The sequence below is a fragment of the Chaetura pelagica genome, unplaced genomic scaffold (assembly GCF_000747805.2).
Source record: "Chaetura pelagica isolate M959 unplaced genomic scaffold, ChaPel_1.0 scaffold3, whole genome shotgun sequence".
NCBI lineage: Eukaryota > Metazoa > Chordata > Aves > Apodiformes > Apodidae > Chaetura > Chaetura pelagica.
Window position 1 is genome coordinate 15431423 of NW_009952974.1, and position 19455 is coordinate 15450877.

The window sequence follows — 19455 nt, forward strand, 5'->3', positions numbered from 1 at the left end:
AACCCTCGCCCCCCCCCAACCACCCACCTCCCTATCCCAGCCCTTTAAATGCACAGAGCAAGTGAGAATTTCCATCTGAAATCAACCCAAGTGTTATTGGCAATATATTTTCTCAGAGAGAGGGGGAGAGGGGGGGATCTGGCGTTTGGACCCAATAAAATGCTCTGCTCCAGTGTAAATATTTACAGGGTATTAGTGACTTTTTAAAAAACATTTTCAGAGAGGTCTGTTATTTACAATGTGTCATAAGTTATTAATGTTCATTGCCTAAGTACCCAGCTAAATCTGTCTCATGCCTTAGAACAAAGTCAACAATTGGCATATTGTTTGAAGTATGAAAAAAATGCGAGTGGGTTTAAAAATTGGAAATGTCTGTATTTCCAGGAGTGTAAATATTTCTTTGTAGCTGTCAAACTGAAGCCCTTGGGGACCAGACAAAGAAGTATATTTTGGTTAATTTTGCAATGAAACTAAGTTGTCACTGATTCAGGTGTTCTCTGGAACTTGGGGAACGGCAAGAGAGCGTCCTGCCTGTTGTATTAACTCTGCCTCTTTTCTTCTCCTCCCCCCAAAAAAGTTCCCCACAATGTCCAGTGATAGGCAGAGGTCAGACGATGAAAGTCCAAGTACCAGCAGTGGTAGTTCAGATGCCGACCAGAGGGATCCACCTGCACCTGAGCCCGAAGAGCAAGAGGAAAGAAAACCCTCTGCTACCCAGCAGAAGAAGAACACCAAACTGTCCAGCAAAACTACTGCTAAGCTATCAACTAGTGCTAAAAGGTAAAAGGGACAATGAAACATTCTGTACTATTTTTGCACAGAATTTTGAATCACAGTATTTGCATTCCACTTTTCAAGGCAGAAGGGTTTCTTCTTGTAAAGCTGTGTGGAAAAGGGTGAAGTACCCACTTTTGTAGTCAGGAGCCTGCCAGGCAGTATCTTCATTAATCCAAGTCTTATTGGGGTAATAATTACACAGACTTGTTACATGTCTTTTGAAGAGCTGTTTGAGAACTTGGTAACTTACAGGCTGGTTGGGGGGGGCACCTAAATACATTTTATATTTGCAAAAATGTGGGGAAGAGTGTCAGCTTCAGGTGTGTTTTCCAGAGTTAGGTTTGCATGTCTGGTTCGTATAGGGTGGAGTCCTCTTGGTGTGTTTTAGTGTGGTCTGTAGACTGATGACAAGCTCTACTCTTTAATTAAAGAAGTCACAAAACCCCAGGGGCTTCTGTGGGTCTTAGGAGTTGCTTTTCATGTCAGTGTATGGGAGAGTCTTGCACACCTTTAAGTAATGGCTTCCATCTGCAGTTCTTTCAGGAGAAACTTGGGGAGTCTTCTCCCTTAGTATCTGCAGATTCAAAGTATGGGGTTCTACAGGTAGCCTCTGCCTTTAGGTATTAAAATTTCCAGAAACCTTGTTTAGTTACATCTGTTGCATTTTTACTTGTGTATAAGATTTCTGGTAGCCCAGCTCTCAAGAAATGCACCCTGATAACTTTCTGCAAGTTCATCTGTGTGAAATAAGCAAACTTTAAATCCCTTGATTCCAGTGGTCTTCAGAGGTACAACTTAACCTTCCTGGCCTTTCCCTGGAGTTGATTTTCCAACATTTACATATATCCTGTCCCAAGAAAAATTATTAGCTTCAAGTTTTGCTTATTCAGCATGAGTACTGTATTTCTAACTTTTAGGAACACTTTAGTAATTTTGTATTGAACTTAAATTCAGTAAGCACTTTTTAAAATGTGTTAAAATTGCTGCAAAGACTGGGTGGCTTTAATGATTTTTGAGCTTGTTAAAGAAACCCTTTGAAATAGAACTGGCCGAAGGAAGGTCCCAGAGTTTCTATGTAGTAGTCATTTGTTATTACTTTGTAACTTGCTACAACTTATCTTTTTTTTTTTAGCCTCAGATGCAGGCTTTCCAGATGAAGTTTTCCCCTCTTGCCTTTATTTATCTTAATTGCTGCAAGTCTAATTCTGTACATCCCAAAGAGTTCATTAGTCTGACTGAACTTAATGGTACTAGTGCAAAGGTGTGCAGAGCATTTTCTGTTAGCTCATATTTTAACATTTTAACATGTGCTATTCACATGAAATTCATGGTCTTGCTCTCAAGAGGTCATACAGGTTTTCTTCTCAAGAGAAATCTTATTTGATATTTTTGAGAAGATTTAACCATGTGTCCTTTGAAATTATGTATCTCTTATGTATCTGAAAAAAACTATTAAATTGACAAAAAAGTTTTTGGTATTTCTCTTCAGGATCTTAACACATTTGGAATGGTTGTAATAGAATAAAGCTAAGCACAGATTATTTCAAGTTATTATATAACTTTTTCTGTAAATACAGCTACTGTATAAGGCTGGGGGAGGAAAGGCAACAGAGGGTGTAGAGAGAAGCAAAGCTGATGCTGAGAGGTTATTCCAGTAACAGAGACAGGCTGAGAGATCTGCAAATTCACTTTTTAAACACACTGCAGTGTAGTAGGTAGAATATTGTGAAAGGTGTGTGTCTGCTGCCAGCAGGGTTCACTTCTTCAGCCTCAGTCACAGGTCTGTAGTGCTGGTTTAAAGTCATTGTCACATTTGCCTGTGCAGCACCCCTCCTCCCCCCCCCCGCCTAATTTGCATATTAGCTTGAAAAGAAAATCTCTCTGGTAAAAAGTGCTCGGATGTGAAAAAGAGTTACTTTTCTGAATACTTGTGGGAAATTTCTACCTAACTTGGTTGTAAGTGTTCTGTTTACATACAGCGAGGAACAGGAAAAAAGCTGCAAAGTTTCTCAGCTGTGGGATTTGGGTTATGCCTCTGAGAACAAAGAGGAAGCAGCCATGTTAGCATTACTGAAGGCAAAGCCAATCTTGCATTTAACTGCATGGTGGTAGAGGGCAGTGTAATTCCCTGATTTATTCTATAGACTGTCTCAAATGCTTTGTGTCTGTTCTCATTTCACCAACAGAATCCAGAAGGAGCTAGCTGAAATAACCCTTGATCCTCCTCCTAACTGCAGGTATGTAATGGCTTCTTAAATTCTGGACGGTAGTAGGAGATGAATGTGCTCAGGATAACAAGTGGGAAACTTAGTGTTTATGGCTGGTGACTGTTAGACAAAAATTGCGTACAGCAGCTTGAACAAGCACAGGGAATGTTTGGTACTGGAGTTTGCTGTTTTGTCTGCATGTTGGATGTGTAGTCATTAGTGATTGATGTACATAGTAAAGTGTATTCAGTTTGGTTTTTGTAGCTCTTCACTGCCTTTGTGAAACATTAATTGTATGAACTTCAAAATATGCAGAAGCTTTCAACTTCATGTCTATAAGTATTCTGAACTGGCTTTTTGAGTGCCAGGTTTATAGAGTTACCGCTTTATTCTGAAGTAAAGAACTGTATGTGATTTTTATACTCTTTGTGTGTTGCTTAACAGCTAGATAAGCTGAAGTATTGCCATTAAATTTATATGTCTATTGGTCAAAGTTGTAATCTCTTGATAGAAGGTATTTTTAAGGATATTCCCAACTTGGGAGACACTTGTGTTAGGTTTTAGAAAACAAAATTGTAAACTTGCAAGATTGAGTAATTTAGTATTAAATAAAGTGATTGTACACTGGACTGACTTGTAACTGGAGCACTTGAACTGCAGGGAAGTGAAATTGGAGCATAGCTAGCTAGTTTCTTTTAATCTTTTGCATGCTTTACTTTTGTTTAAAGGTGACATAAGAATGGTCGTTAGCTGTGAGCATCTGGTACTCAGATTTGCAGTAAAACTGCATTTAAATAATGTTGCTTTCATTCGATACTTCTCAGTAAGATTTCCTACTGCAAGGCAGCTTCAGATTAATAGCTGATGTGTAACAGCAAGCCTCATACAAGTTTAAAAAAATGCTGGAAGTGCTTTCTGATTTTGTGTTGGAATCATTTGGTTTTTTGAACACTTGGAAAGGTTGGGTGCTGGTCTTACAAATGTGCATTGTTCTCCTATGTGAATGATCTGTGAGAGCAGGGACTAACTAAAGCTGTGTTTCATTGAATTTGTGGTCAAGGTGCTTACCCTGAGATCTGTGCCTGGGAATGCCTCTGGCAGTCTGATGTATTTGCATGCAGGGTCAGTGGCTCTCCTCAGCAGGGGCGAGAGAGCAAATGTATGCTGTGCTTGGGGTTGTTTCTTTTTGGCGGACAGGTGGTTTTGTGCTGGTTTGCTTTGAAATAACTGTTTTAAATAACTTATTCTATATTAGTCCTGTGTTGTCCACTTGGACCCCTGGAGGGGCCACGTAGGAGAGAAAGTATTTAAATTAAATAGGACACCAGTACGGTGGCTTATAGTTGCTAAAAAGGTAATTGTAGCAGTTTCGGGTACAGCAAGTTGCGGCTTGGCTCTCAGAAAGGGAACCCTCCCCCCTCACAGTCCGTCTGATATTTAGTTCCTTGGGAAAGCATGTTCCTCTCCTATTAGCACAAGAGTATTGCAGAGAGTTTTTCTTGTGAGCTGGTACTACCAGGTGCCCAGGAAAGTTATAGAGAATTATGACAACCCCCCCCAGTATGTCTAAAATTATTCAAGTTTGTCTCCTATATAGAGCGTAGGGTAAAAGATAATTTTTTTGCCCGTGAGGAAGTAAGTGATCTTTTTCCCATAATTGTTTTTGAAGAGGAATTTAACCTTTTTGCTCAAAAGTAACTGTATGACAAGTGCATTTTTGCCTTTTGCAAAATCAAAAATATTTACAAGAGACATTTGCTTTTGTAACAGAAAATTCTGTGTTTTCTGGATAAACAGTTTGAACAGAGTTTCGGTGCCTGAAGGATCACCCTTACACTGGGGCTTACTTGTTAGAAGTAGCCTTTCATCAGAAGGTATAAATACAGCTGTGTGTTATGCACAGAGCAGTTGAAGCTTGTAAAGCACTTTCTTCTAGGGTGCAGTAGCACAGGTTAGGTAACAGACTGACACAGCAGGCATATGACACCTCTCCATTGCTTGTCATGCAACAAGCAGCAGAATGCTACTTACGTGTTTCTTGTAAAAGAAAGTGACTTTGTTAAAATTAAAAAAAAAAAAAATTAAAAAAGAAAGGCATTTAAAAGCCTGTATAACTTGGACATGTGTTTTAGAAATAAAAAAACTTGTGTCAGGAGTTCTTTGTAAAGTTGTTTCTCCTCCAGTTCTAGAGCACACCTTTATCATTTGCAGTCCACATGTTTCAGGCTTCACAAGAACACAACTGCCAACTCATGCTTTTGGAGATTGATACCCCTTCTGGTTACTGAGTTACTTAGGTTATAAAAATTATCAATTAAAAAAAATTATAATGATACATGTAAAACGTGTTATTTTAACAAGATCCAGTGCAAATACTGAAGAGTGTGTTGAGCTCTCCTGTATCATGTTAAACACTGATGGCTGCTGCCACTTCTCACCTGCCAGTGTAACCGCACCTGGAGTCACTCCCTAGTCAAGTTCCATCAGAGTCATCTGAGGCTGTTTTAACTACTTAAAAATGACACTGACTGGTTGCACTGTGATTCTCATGCAAAGGGGTTTAGATTTCCTCTGCAGTTGAATTTCCCATAGTCACATCTATTGCTATAACATCTGTTCTATGAAAATGCCAGAGCCCCTGAGAGAGCCCCGTTCCTGGGTGTGCTGAGCAGGCCTGGGCTGCACAGTAACTTCTATTTTAGGTGCTGGGATAGCAAAATGACAGGCACAGTAAAAATGTCTAAATAGCAGGGTTTTGCCTGCTTATCTCAATAGTAGAGATTGATTTGTGATTATGTTCATTGGACAATGAACTGTAAGAAAAATTGTGTTGTCATGCATCACGTTGGCATGTTTGTGAGCAGTGAATATGAACTGAATCTTGGGGTACAACGTATAAAACTTAAGTATCTTTCTGATGATACTCTTTAACATCCAGAGGTACTAAAAATTCCTGGGATTTCGGTTTCATTTCCAAGAAAGACAGAACATTAAAAACAATAAAATTAGATTTGGTCTTAAGCCACTAAAGATGTTGGGGGAAAAATCAGCTCCTGCTTTCTCCTCATACTTTCATCTGTCCAGGAGAAGAGTCAGATACTGTCCAACATGCACTGTAGCACTAGGACAGATAGGTAAACTGAGGACACAGGTGTCTGATCCTGTATTTTCTTGCTTTTGCTGGCTTAACTCAAAGCTGTGCTACTTAGTGCAGTGTGCTGTATTTAATTTCTTTTGTGCTTTTAATAGCATAAAGCAAAGCTAAAAAGGTCTTGGCCTTATTGCTCCTAGGCAGCTCAATTTCAAACCATGGCCAAATGCTTGTATGTACTTCAAGGTATGGAAGTGTGCCAAACCTCACGGTTACACATTCTCAGGAAAATGCTGCAAAGATCTTGCACGTAATGTGTGGTAAATCTGGGCTGCAGAGATGCTCTTAAATAGGTTTGACATATCTGGAATAGCTATTTTCAGTTCATGGCATAAAACTGTTTAGATCAGAGGTCACTGCTCTGTAGTTAAGGTTGTATTTGAAGCTGCTGTTCTGAATTGCCCAACTTGGAGGTTGCAGCTCAGGTGGACCAGGGCACAGCTGGTGCTGATGCTCCTTGTACTTCCTGGATTTTAGGACTGGCACAAGTGAGGCTGTTCCCAGGGGTACTATGATTAATAGCAGCCTCCTTTCCTTATTCCTGGCTGCCCTGCTGATCCACAATAGCAAAATTATGTACTACCTGTCTTCTTTCCTCATTCCTCCTCATCTCCATTCCAAAATTAATCATTGTTCATCTTCATGGGAAAATTTTTCAAGTTCAACCCAGTATTAAGTAAATTTAGTAACACCTATGTCAACTTAGTGTATAGTTTACAAGCCATTTTACAACTAATCCAGTTTGGTGTAAACTTTGTAGGAAATGAAAGCAAACACCTCAGTCAGTGTATCCACTCAGAGCTTAATTCATGTGGTTTAAAAGAGGTGAGTTGAAATAGTGTATCTTTTCTATGCAAGTGTGAGAATTTAAGCATTTTGTAGTCTGTTCTGACAGCTGGCTTTACTTCTTATCTTTGTTAAATTAAAGATCAAATATCTGATAGCAAGCAGTTTAAAAGAAAACAAAACAAAACAAAAGGCCAGACAAAACATGCCTTAGAGCACTGGTCAGAGGGACAACGTTCCTCCCAGGAAATGGTAATTCTTACCAAGGGAGAGCTCCCTGCTCTGTCTCCTTCTCTAGCTAGTGAGTGCCTGACCTGATAGGTCTGTTGAAATTATTTTCCTCAATAGGTATTACTATCTTGATTACTATTTCTTTTCAGGCCTTGTATGCTAATACATACAATGTCATTCCCTGAGCAGTGCTAGCAATTGAAGATTTTTGCTGTTCATAGCCTGTCCAAGTCTTGCAAGTAGGTTGATATTTTATGAGTAGTTAATTTTAAAATTACTTTAAAATTACACTCCAATGTATGTGTACTGAGCACGATGGGAGCAAGACATGTAGGGGTTTTGTTTTAGTACAGGATTCTTCTGCTTCCTAAGGACTGCATTTGTCCCTTTCATTACTGCCACATCTTGGGCTAATTCTACCCTGCAGAGTGTTGCCAACCCAACCCCACGGCCTGGAGTCTGACACAAAGAAAAATGCCTGCAAAACCCTGGCAGACAAATGCTATTACTGGTTTAGTTATGGACCCATGAATCCAGATGTTTGTAACTGTCTCACTGTGGTTATTACCCCATCAGTGGGGAAGCATCGCAGTATGTATTTAAAGCAATATTGTGAAGGTATTCTTCAGACCAGCAATTTAAACTCTTTCAATTGAGCTGTCTGAAACAATGAGGAGCAATGAGCGATTGTGCTGGTGCTGCAGGCACTTCCTTGTGCAGAGGTAGCACTGCATTTGAGCTAATGCAGCCCTGTGTTAGAAAGGAGGGTGCTGCAGCCAGGCTGGTAGAAAAGCCTTCCTTTTGTTAACATACTCTGTCTACTGTAAGGTTATAAGCAAATATTTACTCTGCTAGCAGTTGTGCCTGTTGAAGATGTTACTGCACAGCTGTGGTTTGCTTCAGTTCTGCCATGGAGGTGACTACTCCAGTCAGTAAGTGAAGCAGATTCATGTGATTACTCCACAGTGCTCCCTGGGGTGGGGTCTGGAGGTGTGTGAGGAAAATAATCCGTTTGCTTAACTGTTTTAAATAGGTGATTCGAACTAACTCTGCTGGATTTTTCCATCCTCCCTTCAGAGTAGGTATTGTTCACACAAAGCATTTTGTCAGGCACACCAGGATATGAATAAGTCAATCCATTCCTTTGTCTCTGAAGTGTAATAAGTTACCATCTCTCCTTTGTGAAAGCCAGGCATTAGTTCTCTTGGTTGTTTGAAATCAGTAGGAGGAAGAATATTCTGAATGCAGCCAAATGCCAGGCCCTTATAGAGTAGCACAAACGTGTGCTCAAGTCTTCACATGTACTTTTTTTTTTTTTTTTCCAGTCAAGCTGTTGACTTCAGATCAATGACAGTCCCACAGTTTTGTGTTTATTCTGTTAATTTCTTATTGGGCAAACTACTTCATATTGCTAAATACTGAGTCTCGCTGAGAAGAAAAACATGTCAGTTTTGCTTGTTTTCACCTCTACAGTTGAAACTCCAGCTGTGAACACTGAATAGTTCCCTATAGAAGGAAAACTTGATTAAGGTATGTAAGAGACAAATATATTAGGAGTATTTGAAAAATGCCTGTGCTGAAACTGAATGAACAAAACATAGAAATCAACTGAACTCTACTTGATCATGCATCTTGTCGTAGTTATATTACACTTTTTATTGTCTCTCCCTGCCCTGCACTTTCTCACTACTGAGTGCAATAAATGCATGCTACAAGAAAAGAAAGCTGAAGTTTGCAGAATGGTTCTGAGAACACAAACCCACACGATTATTTCTAACACTTCCTTCCCTTTATAGAAGCTTGCAATTACAAAAATAAAACAGAGGGTTCACAACTCTTGTAAGAATGTGCTTGAAGTAGCTCTCAAGTAAATGTTGAAATACTACTTTTTAGTATTGTCCAGCTCTGAACAACAGCTCCATGGTTCCTTCTGAAGTAATTCTTTCATTGGTAGTTGCTGAATGTAAATCCATGGCTCACAGTGATTTAAAGATATCTAGCAATAGCCTTGATTTATATAGAACTATTTCTAAGCTTTCTTCCAGCCTCTTCCATTATTTCTAGTAAGGTTTTTTCCATTCTTTCTTTCCCCCCCACTTCTTACTAGAAGAGGATAGTTGAGGTCCGAGTAGAAAGGAGTATAATTTAGCACAGAAATCAGATGTCTGTTATTTTTGTATTTCTCTCCATTGATAGTAACAGCCTGATTCTGTCATCTCTATGTGTGTAGTGGCTTTTACCTTGTTTGCCAATATCCACTGAAGCTTCTTAAGGAGTAGTGATGAAACAAATTTTAAAAGGTGTTTCAGTAAAAGACTTGTGTTAAGTAGAACTATAGTACCCTGATACTGAACATGAGTTTATTTAAAAAATGCAACAGTGGAAGACTTTGTAATTCCTCCATGTATTGAATTGTGAGAATATTTAAATTACTTTCTTTTCAGTTGAGAGTAGATGACAGATCCACTAACTCAAAATGCCTTAATATTTTTTCCCCTGTGCTAGTATTGACCTCTTGCAAGCTATAAACCAGGTTTTTTTTACCAACCCCCACACAGTGAATTTCTCATGCAAGTAATCTCAGTGGCATAATTAAGACAGGGTTATGCAACACAAATCAACTTGTCTACTCATAGGAGTAAGTTTTCATGCCTACAGATTTGCAGGTTAGGCTTTGTGTAAGCAAAACCATAGTGCTCTCTAACATGCTTTTAAATGTGTGTTAATAAAAAGATTGTATAAATCTTTCACTTGTTTTCATTAGCATTACTGTTAAAATGAAAAAAAGAAAAAAAATTATAGCTATCTGTCTACCCTCATGTTGTAGAAGCAATTCTAACACCTTTCAGTTAGCTACTGGTGTTTGAGAACTGACCCTCGTTATGTCTAAGTTTTATCTGGAAACAAAAGAAGAGCCTGAGCTAGACGGGTTTTTTAACAGTTCTTTAACCATTGTTGTGCAAAAATCTGCAAAAACCACGAAGTAATGTGTTCTTAGATTTAAGGACAAATCTGCTTTTCAAATATCCATTTGTGTAATTGTACAAAAGCCCTTCAGGCTTTGTGGTAAAACTGGTTAAAGTATGCCATGTGTATATATTCCTTTTTACTTGCAAAGCATGCATTGCTTACCACTGCCTGCCTGTCATATATAGTTTGTGATAAACAGTATGTATGGCAAGGTCCTGGCACACTGAATGTTTCCCCATTAGACTGGTTTGTCTGTGTGTACCAGTTACTCTTGGATTTTACGCTTTACTTTTACAGATTTGAGACACCTAATTTTAATTCAGATTAACAAAGTACAAATATAAAAGAATCAGCTAAACTACATTAAATCCTTTATTTAAAATTAGTGGACTACTTCATGTAAAACTCGTGTGTGGAGATTTCTGGGAGCTGCTGTAAGTAGGATTTGCTTATATGTGGAACACTTTGAAACAAATAATAGGGACATCATGAAAAATACCTTGACCATGTTTTCTGAGTTAAGGGCTAAGTAGGCAGGAGCAAGGACACCCAGCTGCCACCTAGGACAGGAGCATGCACACTGTCAATCTAGCCAGGAACTATGCTGTAACTTTAAATTGATGCCTTACTCTGAGCCACTAACTGCTAGTGATAAATGAGTCCTAGCCTGTTTGCTTTAATTTGGATTAATTTTCCCTGTGCAGACTGCACTTACAGTGTTACCTAGTTCAGATCTGTGGCTGAAGCAGTTGTTAATTTTCAAGAACTCACTTTAAAAGAGACTGGCCAGATCTTTTAGGAGCTCAGATACAGATTCAGTTGATAGTGTTGAAACTACTGCTGTAAGCATCGCTTTCAGAAACAAGTGACGGGAGACATTGCCTTGATGAAATACCATGGTGATCTGGAGTTGCCAGTGGGTCAGTTTCAGGTTGGAAGAATTTGTAGAGAGGGTCTGTAAAGGACCATCCTGCAATCAGTGTCTGATGTTATCATTGATATGGATACTGGACTACAGCACATAAAAATGGCATTTGCAGGTATCAGCGGGGAGGAAGGGGTTGTAGGCACATCGGAGGACAGGACTAGAATGCAAAGTGTTGTAAGCAAATACAGGAAGTGACCTTAAAAATAGAATGTAATGAGAACTGCAAGGCACAGCACTTTAGTAGGCATAATCATCTGCGTAAATCCACGGGGAAAAAAGACTGGATGTGGAGCAGTTCTTCAGAAAAGGTGTAGCCACTCTTGAGAATCACATACTTTCCAGGAATCAACAACACTAGGTCACAGAAAGAGAAATAAATAGAACAGCAGTCATAATACGGGAGTATAATAAAAAAGTGTTGGAGACATGGTATATAAAGTCATCCCATTCAGTTCCACACTGGTAAAGGCCAGCCCTTATCTAGTTCAAAGCACAACGCTGCAAAGTGACTTGGGCTAGCTGGGAAGAATACAGATTAGAGGAAAGGATGAAATAATAGTTTCTGAATGTAGAAGAAAGTTGCTGCTAAGGCAGTAAGGCAATTGTTGCTAGTCTTGTCTGGTGGTTGTGGAGAGCAACTTAAGTTGGCATAATGAAGACCTAGTTTAGACATGAGCAGTATCTATCTATAAGAGGAGCATGGATGCAGAGGTGGCAGATCTGCATCACCAAAGGGTTTTACAACTGTTTAGGCAAATGACTGGCAGAAGCAGTTTAGATGGTTGATTCTATCTTTAAGAAAAAAATGACCTCTTGAGGAATAGTTTGACCAAGGTACCTGTGATATCAGATTTAAATTACAATGTTAAAAGAAAGCATCAGGAAGTTATTTTTCCCTCATTAGAAAACTATTTTAATCAGAGTTTTGTAGTATAATAATCCTGGAAATATACAGGTTCTATGATTTCAAGCAACAGCAGTAACAGCAATTATTAAAAAAATCACTGGAAGTGCACAGATTTTGTCCTGTTGTCAATTAAATAAGAAAGCTAAGCTTTTGTTTGGGTTTTGTTTGTTTTCCCATTTTGGCTTTGTTTTCATTTTGGGTGCAGTCCTACTTTCCTTGTACAGAGTTGTCACGTTCTGCTAACTAGAAATAAGCTATGGACATGTCATCAGTTCTCCAGAGGTGTATCACCTTTGTGAGAAACTAATAGCACAGTTGTGCAGTAGATACTGATTTTTGACACTTCATGTGCTCTATGCTTGTATTCTCTGTCCTTATTCCACAGGCACATAAGTGTCTCTAACACTGAGTAAGGGACATCTTTTCCCTGCTTCACAGAGGCAGTTTGCACTAGATATGCAAGCCCTAATGCATCTGCACACAACCCCCCAAAAGGATCCAAGCACATCAGAAAACAGTTGAATAGCATGCTGCCTCTGACCATGGATCCTGTCTCAGCACCCCCTGGAGTCAGGGCTCAGAAGGTTGTAGTGAAAATGTGAGCAGCCTGGCAGGTTTCCAGCTGATGAGTTAATGCTACTATAAACTTCAGTAGTTCCTCTCTGAGGCATGCAGAAGGGTGCAGGCACTGGGAAAGCAGCCAACGAAGGCAAAGAGCATATGGCAAAGCTACAGGCCAGCCTCAAGGATTCACAATGCGTTTTTCTTGGAGGTGGGTTCCTTCCTTGCCAAAAGCCCTCCAAGTAGCTCCAGTGGCAGGGCTGGAAATTGGTAAGCAAATTAAGGTGTGCATTCAGTGTGAAGCCAGCCTGACTTGTGGATGCTATATTAGCTTGAGCAAAGGTAGCTATGCCCAGCACTGAAGCCACCTCATAACCAGATCAGCAGTACAGGGTGCTGCAGAAAGCTAGGTGTTCTCAATCATGCCAGGTCAGTTCATTGAGCTTGAAGCTGCAGTGAGGCAGTTTAAGTTTGAACTCAGGTTATCACTACACCCTGAAGCCTGGACATGGAAGTCATCAAATTATTGAAGACAGAATAAATCAATATAGCATCAGCAGGTCAGATTCCATGGGGCAACTGGAAAATAGAAGGAAACATTCGTGTGTTCCTTTCTGTAACAGGAGGTTAGCAGCAGAAAGCTGTTTTTGTTTACAATTTAAGTAGAGTATTTTGACTGTAAATGCTTTGAGCAGAGTAAGTTTGGGGAAATAAAAGAAAAAAGAGTTACAATAGGTTAGTAGCTATGCAATAGGAGATATGTTCGGCTGAGGGTGACTCTTATTGTGAACCTGCAGCTTTTGTTGCTGACAATGGACAGCCAGATTCCTCCCTGCACACAGGCACCTCTTCTAACAAACAAAGGACTTGCCTACTGTGCAGTCACCGCCTGGGGTATGCTCATACATTAACTAACTTTTCTCTTTCTCCCTGGTTTCTCAACATCAGAGACCTCATCCAGGCTGAAGGATCCACAGGACAAGTGAAGTGGTGCAGAGGTGGTTATTTGTCATTGAGTTCTGTATTATCGTTGTACATCAGTGCTCATCCTCACTCGTTCATAGACACCCAGGGCATATCTGTATCTCCTTTATTAATATTGATGGCAAAACCTGTAGTGGGACATTACAGCTGTAATGGGACACTGCAGATTAGCCACATCTCCCTCTGCAGACACCTGAAGAGTCCGTTGAACCAAACCCATTATGCCAAAACCCAGTTTTGAGTTTAAAGTTTTGGACTTCAACATCTTGGAGAGGGGAGATATTTGGTTTAATTTCTAGCCTATAAAGCAAAAACAAAGAGATGTCTTAAGAGACTAAAATCAGCTTGTAATGAACACAGTAACAAGCACTGTATTCCCACAGAAGCAGATTTAATTGATCTAAGTTACACAGCACAACCTACTACATATTAAACATATTCTGCATGATTTAAGAAACTTCTTATGCAAAAGTAGTAGAAATGCTATACAACTATTAAATTCTACAAGTGGGATTAAACAGTAATCAGATCTGAGAGGGTGTTCTTCACCTGATAAACTGTTTAAATCACAGTCTACGGGTGCAGAAGTGTTTGCTTATATGGAGTAGATCTTTTGTATGATATCCATACAGGTTTTATATGGCCAGGTAGGGCCTAGCTGCACGTTCTTCCACAGAGTGTAGGGATTGCTAGGTTAGTGTGAAGAGTTGCAACAGCAACCTGGGATTTGCATCTTTTTTCTTACTGAAAACCAGAATTACAGCTGATGTACTTACTTGCACCGGGACAAACACACTGTAAGTTGTTGTTTTTTTAAAAAACAAGTTACTTAAATAAAAGGGACATCAGCAAAACAGAGCAATAAGAGAGCAGATTTGCTTGGTAATACACAGTACTAAACCTTAAATAGGTCAATATGTAGAGAAAACAATTACTTTCTAGATTAGTTGAGAACAAATGCGGTGAATGCATTTTTCTTTCAAGTGTTGATTGGCTATTTATCTTTCATGGTAACATTGTAGACTAGCATTATTTTAAGTCTTTGATTTTTGTTAAGTCTGCTTGAGTTTTTTGTGTTAAAATAGAAGGAACAAAATAATTACTTATGGTTGTTGATACTAGAACTGCTGTTGTAGGCCTACACACCTCAGTGTGGTTCTGTTAGATATAAGGGGCATTCTGGGCAAAATTCCTGTGCAATGACAGGTGTGCTGTACTAGAAATTAGTGAAGATGGGGTCAGGGATGGAGGAAATAGAGATGTGAGCTGTATTAATAGCATATATGTTGTGTGATTGTCTTATTTTCGTTCTGTACTGAAAGCAAGCTCTGTAAGAATATGCCTGTGTTAAGACTTTGATAATTCTGATCTGGGGAGAAGGAACTGGATACTGTTACTTCCTGTGAATTGCACTTGTTTGCCTTTTGTGTGCTTTTTCTATGCTATACATACAATGTCTAAATAAAGCTAAAAATAATTATTTGCTGAAGGTCTAATAAACTCAGCTTGGCCTGGCATTGTTTGGTGGTGATCTTTACTGTTGTCTGTAATGCTTAATGGAGGTGAAAAGGAGGAGATGGTTCTGCATATTGATGCCAAATGATAGAAGCACCTGAGAGATGATTTGGGCTTTTTCTGTGGAACCATAAGTGTATAGCACTGAAGGTGTCATTGCCAAACACATAAAGCTATTTTCAGTAGTAATTCTCAAAAAGGTACTAGAATGTTAAGAGGGGGGAAAAACCCGAAGTTTGCTTTTTTTTCCCTTGCAACAGTTAAAAGGGTTGCTACTTTAGGCACTTTTCATTAGGCAGTTGTTGGGTGGAGAGATGGAAAAGGTTTCTTCTGCTGTAGCTAACCTTCTTCACCTTTAGCCTTCTATCCCTTCAGACACAACCAGTGAGAAATTGCATTTACTTCTTAATTGTTAAGACATCAGATGTTTTCAGATTCTCCTGAAAGTGTCTTTCTGTCCCTTTCCTAAGGGGAACTGGTGGTTGCAACAAACTACATTGTTTGCATTTTGGAGGTTTTCTGTCTCAGTGCTTTGTTTCAGGGGTGAGTGTGGAGAGGCCAGGTGGAGCTGCCCTGCATCAGTGATGTCCCAGTCTCTGTGGCCTGGTTCTGTGCTCCAGCATAATTCAAGTGCTGGAGAATCTTATGCAAAATGTACAGATTTTTGTTAGATCTGTGTGGTGGCACCTCCAGCTTTGCATGGAGTGAGGTTAAAGATGTATGTTGTGTGCTCATGTCTGGATTGGCACTTAATGAGAAAAGCTGAAGCACGGGAAGGATTGAGTTAGATGGAAGCGTGTTGTGGATGTGTTTACTAGCAGCTTCTGTTTAGTGATTATAAGTGAAACTGTGAGGTGCTGACATTTTCATTTTCACACTGAGTTTTTACTAGAAAATTTCAAATTCCCCAGGTCTTTATCCCATTTAAGCATGAGGGAGAGTTCTGCGTTCTGAGGCAGACAAAGCTTTGCTGGCCTAGAAATCATAAGCCAGAATACTGTCCTCACAAATACCTAGGCTCTATGTAACATTGGAAAAATGCATCTTTTAACTTGCGACTCGGCTTTTTTGATTTCTTGGCTGCCCGGTGTATGTGGCTGTAGGCACGTGGCACTGGTGAGCTCCCTGGCACAATGCTGCCAACTGAAATAGCCTGAGTCCAGCAGGGAGGGAGGGCTGTGTGCTGGCAGGCCCTCTGGGTACCTATACCTTCTGCAAATGACTACTGCCGATGTTTCGTTCAGGCAGAACTGTAAGAGAGGTTTTGGTAACTCTGTTTTGTTTTCTGACAAATGCACTACAAAATAAATTACAATTTCACCAGCAGCAGTGAGTTACATAGAAATTTGGTGTCCTTAGTTTTTCTTCACTCCTATATTTAGATTCTGACATTTGAAGAATAAATGTAAAATAAAACTCTACCTAGCTTGTCAGACTCAGCTGTGTTTGCACTCTATTTTTGTTTTTAAACATGGGAGTAAGGAGAAAGAAGAGACAATGAGTGTACCTCTTCCTACCCCTGAGATAAACTGGATACCTCCTCTCTAAAATCCTCCATCCAGCCATCCAGGCTGGGCAGCTTTCCAGCAAAGATGACACTTGCCCATCAATGTAATAGCAGCTAGTTTCAGGAGGTGGGGAGATAAGAGTGCTGATAGAACAATACTGCTGCACCACTAGAAATATCACTTTGATTTTCTGCTTCTTGAAAGTGCGTGAAGAAGAACAAGTAGTTATGAGAGATCATATTGCCCCAAGTCTTTGTCCAAATCCATTTATGCCCAGAAGCATTCCATATTTGTTAACTTTGAAAGAGCCATTGACTTTTGTATCCTGAAGGATAAAAAAAGGCAACACTAAATCATGCTGTAAACAGTCCATGCAGTGCACTGAAAGTTAATTCTGAGAGGAATTCTGTTGATCTTTTTCTGAAGTTGGTCACTGATGACAAAACAGAGGGGTCAGTTCTGGTTAGTTTTGCAGTAGATGTCATTACTTGACAAGCAGCATGTGTGAGATGCTGTGCTGCAGCTGCTTGTGCTTTCCATATGCAACATCTCTGCTTGGTACAAAGTCAGCTGGCACGGTGCAAAGCCCCGTGAGTCATCCTGGAATTGCTGGAGTGTATAACTACAGTCTCTAAGTGAGGTGCAAACCAGACCCTGGATTTTATCCAGTCTGTATGCAGAACAGGACAGGGAGACACACCTTTGCACTCTTCTGTCCTAGGGTGGGTGTATTACTTGCTGTATTCGGGGTGCTGTTTGAAGTGGCACCAGCTCTGCTCCAGAGCTAGCAGCTCAGTGCCAGCCATGGGCACCCCGTTCTCCTTGGGAGAACAGTGTTGACCCAGTGTGCTGATGGGGTAGCCATGTTCTGCTTGTGGCCTCGCTCAAAATGAGTGTGCTAATCAGTATTGTGCCTCACAGTCTCTTGGTTAGTCAGTTTCTCTGATCTTTTTCTCACCTCTGAAGTTTTCGTGTTGGAGTCTGAAATGCCACTGGTATTTGGGGAAAAAGATCTTCCTAAGTGAAGTTTGAAAGAGAGAAGCTTTACTATAAAACCTCTCTGTTCTCTATTTTGGTGTCTACAATAAGTTGTTCCCAATATTATTAATTCTTCTGGCAGGTGGACTTAATTTATTTGTGTATTGGTCTTCATGCTGCTGGATGAGTTATAGATTTAATTATGGTCCAGGTGCTCATAGCTTTGCTGTTTTTCTAAATGTGAAATATAAAGAAAAAGTAAGTCTGAACAATTTTTTGGCTTGCTGAATAAATGTAAACATTGGGAAACCATGCCTGGGTATAAATAAAGAGAGGATTTACTTTGCAGAAAATATTATCTTCTCTAGGGTATTCTGCTTTGTGGGGAAGAATAGTGCTCTGTATTATACTGATACATACCTTTCCACAGCTCCTAGTCTATGCACCAGAAGTGTAAAAACGTTTGCCTATAATTCCTTGTATTTGCAGACAAAGTTTCTTTTACAATTACAGCTGATTACTAGTGGCCAAAGATTGAATGGAGTTAATGTAGTCATAACAAGAAATGCTCCCTGGTAGGTGTAAATAAACTGCCTACACTATCCTTCTTTATCTGTCTTAGTGTTTCCTTTTCTGCCTGGCACAGTTTTATTCATAGCCCTCAAATATTCTCATACTGTAAAGAAACTTTTTAATGTTTATTTGTTTCTTGTCCTGAAACAGTTTTCCATCATACTTTCCCTTAATGTGTATGACCATTTCCTTTTTGGATGACAATTCCATGAGAGCCATTCTCATAACTGGCTGTTCGCAGTCAGGCCAGAATAAAAGCCTATGAAAAAAAAACAACTTTTTTTTAACTGAGATTTCATAGGTTATTTGGGCAAGGGGCAAGTGGATGAGCTATGTTTATAAATTGGGATTTTTATCTTCATTCCTGTTTTGTTTACCTTTTTAATTATTGTCTTTCTGCTTTGTGGCCCTGAGTCAGAAAAAGCAGACCATACCTTTCTCACATTTTTCAGGAAAAATGTGTGTAAGTTCTTTTTGTAGGGAGTGTGAATTGGCCCTGTTTCAGCTGCCACAAGGCATCACTTGGCAGAGCCTATGCAGTAATGTGCCTGTGTCTGCTGCAGTATGGACTATGCTTCTTTAATATATTTCACTATTATAATATGCTATTTATACATGCAGTAGTGTGGAATTCTCAGGTGAAGATCAAACACTTTCTTCTTGCAATTGTCTCCTTATACTGCTTTTAATCTGGGGTTCAGAAAATTTTGTATCATGATTTAATTTTTCTTTTTGGGGCTACCCTTAGGAGACTGCTGTTCTTCAGGCAGAAACAACGTATTTGATGCTTCTCCTGAGGAGGCAGCTGAAAGTGCAAGTTCTGACCTCATCTTTAAGCTTTTTCATTTCCTTTGCCAAGAGTTAATTAAGTTGCTATCACAGTCATTAAAGATAATTTTGTAAAAGAAGATTATGTAATTATTAGTTTCTTGTTACACTGTTTTTAATGCAAAGTCAAGTACAGAGGCTGATGCTTCATTTAGGTGCAGTAAGGCAGTGCCGCTTTGCTCTGGTTGTTAGATAAGAAGTGTGTGTTGGGAGTTTGAGGTTGAGGTGGGTAAGGAGTTTGTTTTAGGAAAATCTGCATGTTTTAGAGCACTTTGATATTTTTATTTGAGATAAGAAATTAGCTTAAACTGAAGGGACAAGTTATTAATGTCTCTGTATTTTCCCATTTTTCTGTGATTCTCACTGCAGGGGATTATTTCCAAATGTTGTGTCAGTATCACTGGGCTCAGTTCTGGTTCATTGGTTTTGAAGTTATGAAGAGCTGTGCAACTGTCTTCTTGATATCACTGGTGCTAGTGGGCCTAAAAGTATATTCCTATAATTTTTTTTTAATCTCTCTTTGTTATACTGCAGCTTTTGGTTAGGGAAAG

General features: G+C 39.5%; 1 protein-coding gene across 1 annotated transcript in view; it reads left to right on the forward strand.

The window, feature by feature from the left end:
- Positions 1-580: 580 nt before the first annotated feature.
- The window catches only part of UBE2E3 (ubiquitin-conjugating enzyme E2E 3), a 55399-nt gene continuing 36524 nt past the window's right edge, over positions 581-19455 (forward strand). Inside the window, exons 1-2 of the mRNA XM_009996190.1 lie at positions 581-780; positions 2964-3014. Coding sequence (XP_009994492.1) covers positions 587-780; positions 2964-3014 — 245 coding nt within the window. The 5' untranslated portion in view covers positions 581-586. The remainder of the gene's footprint in view (positions 781-2963; positions 3015-19455) is intronic.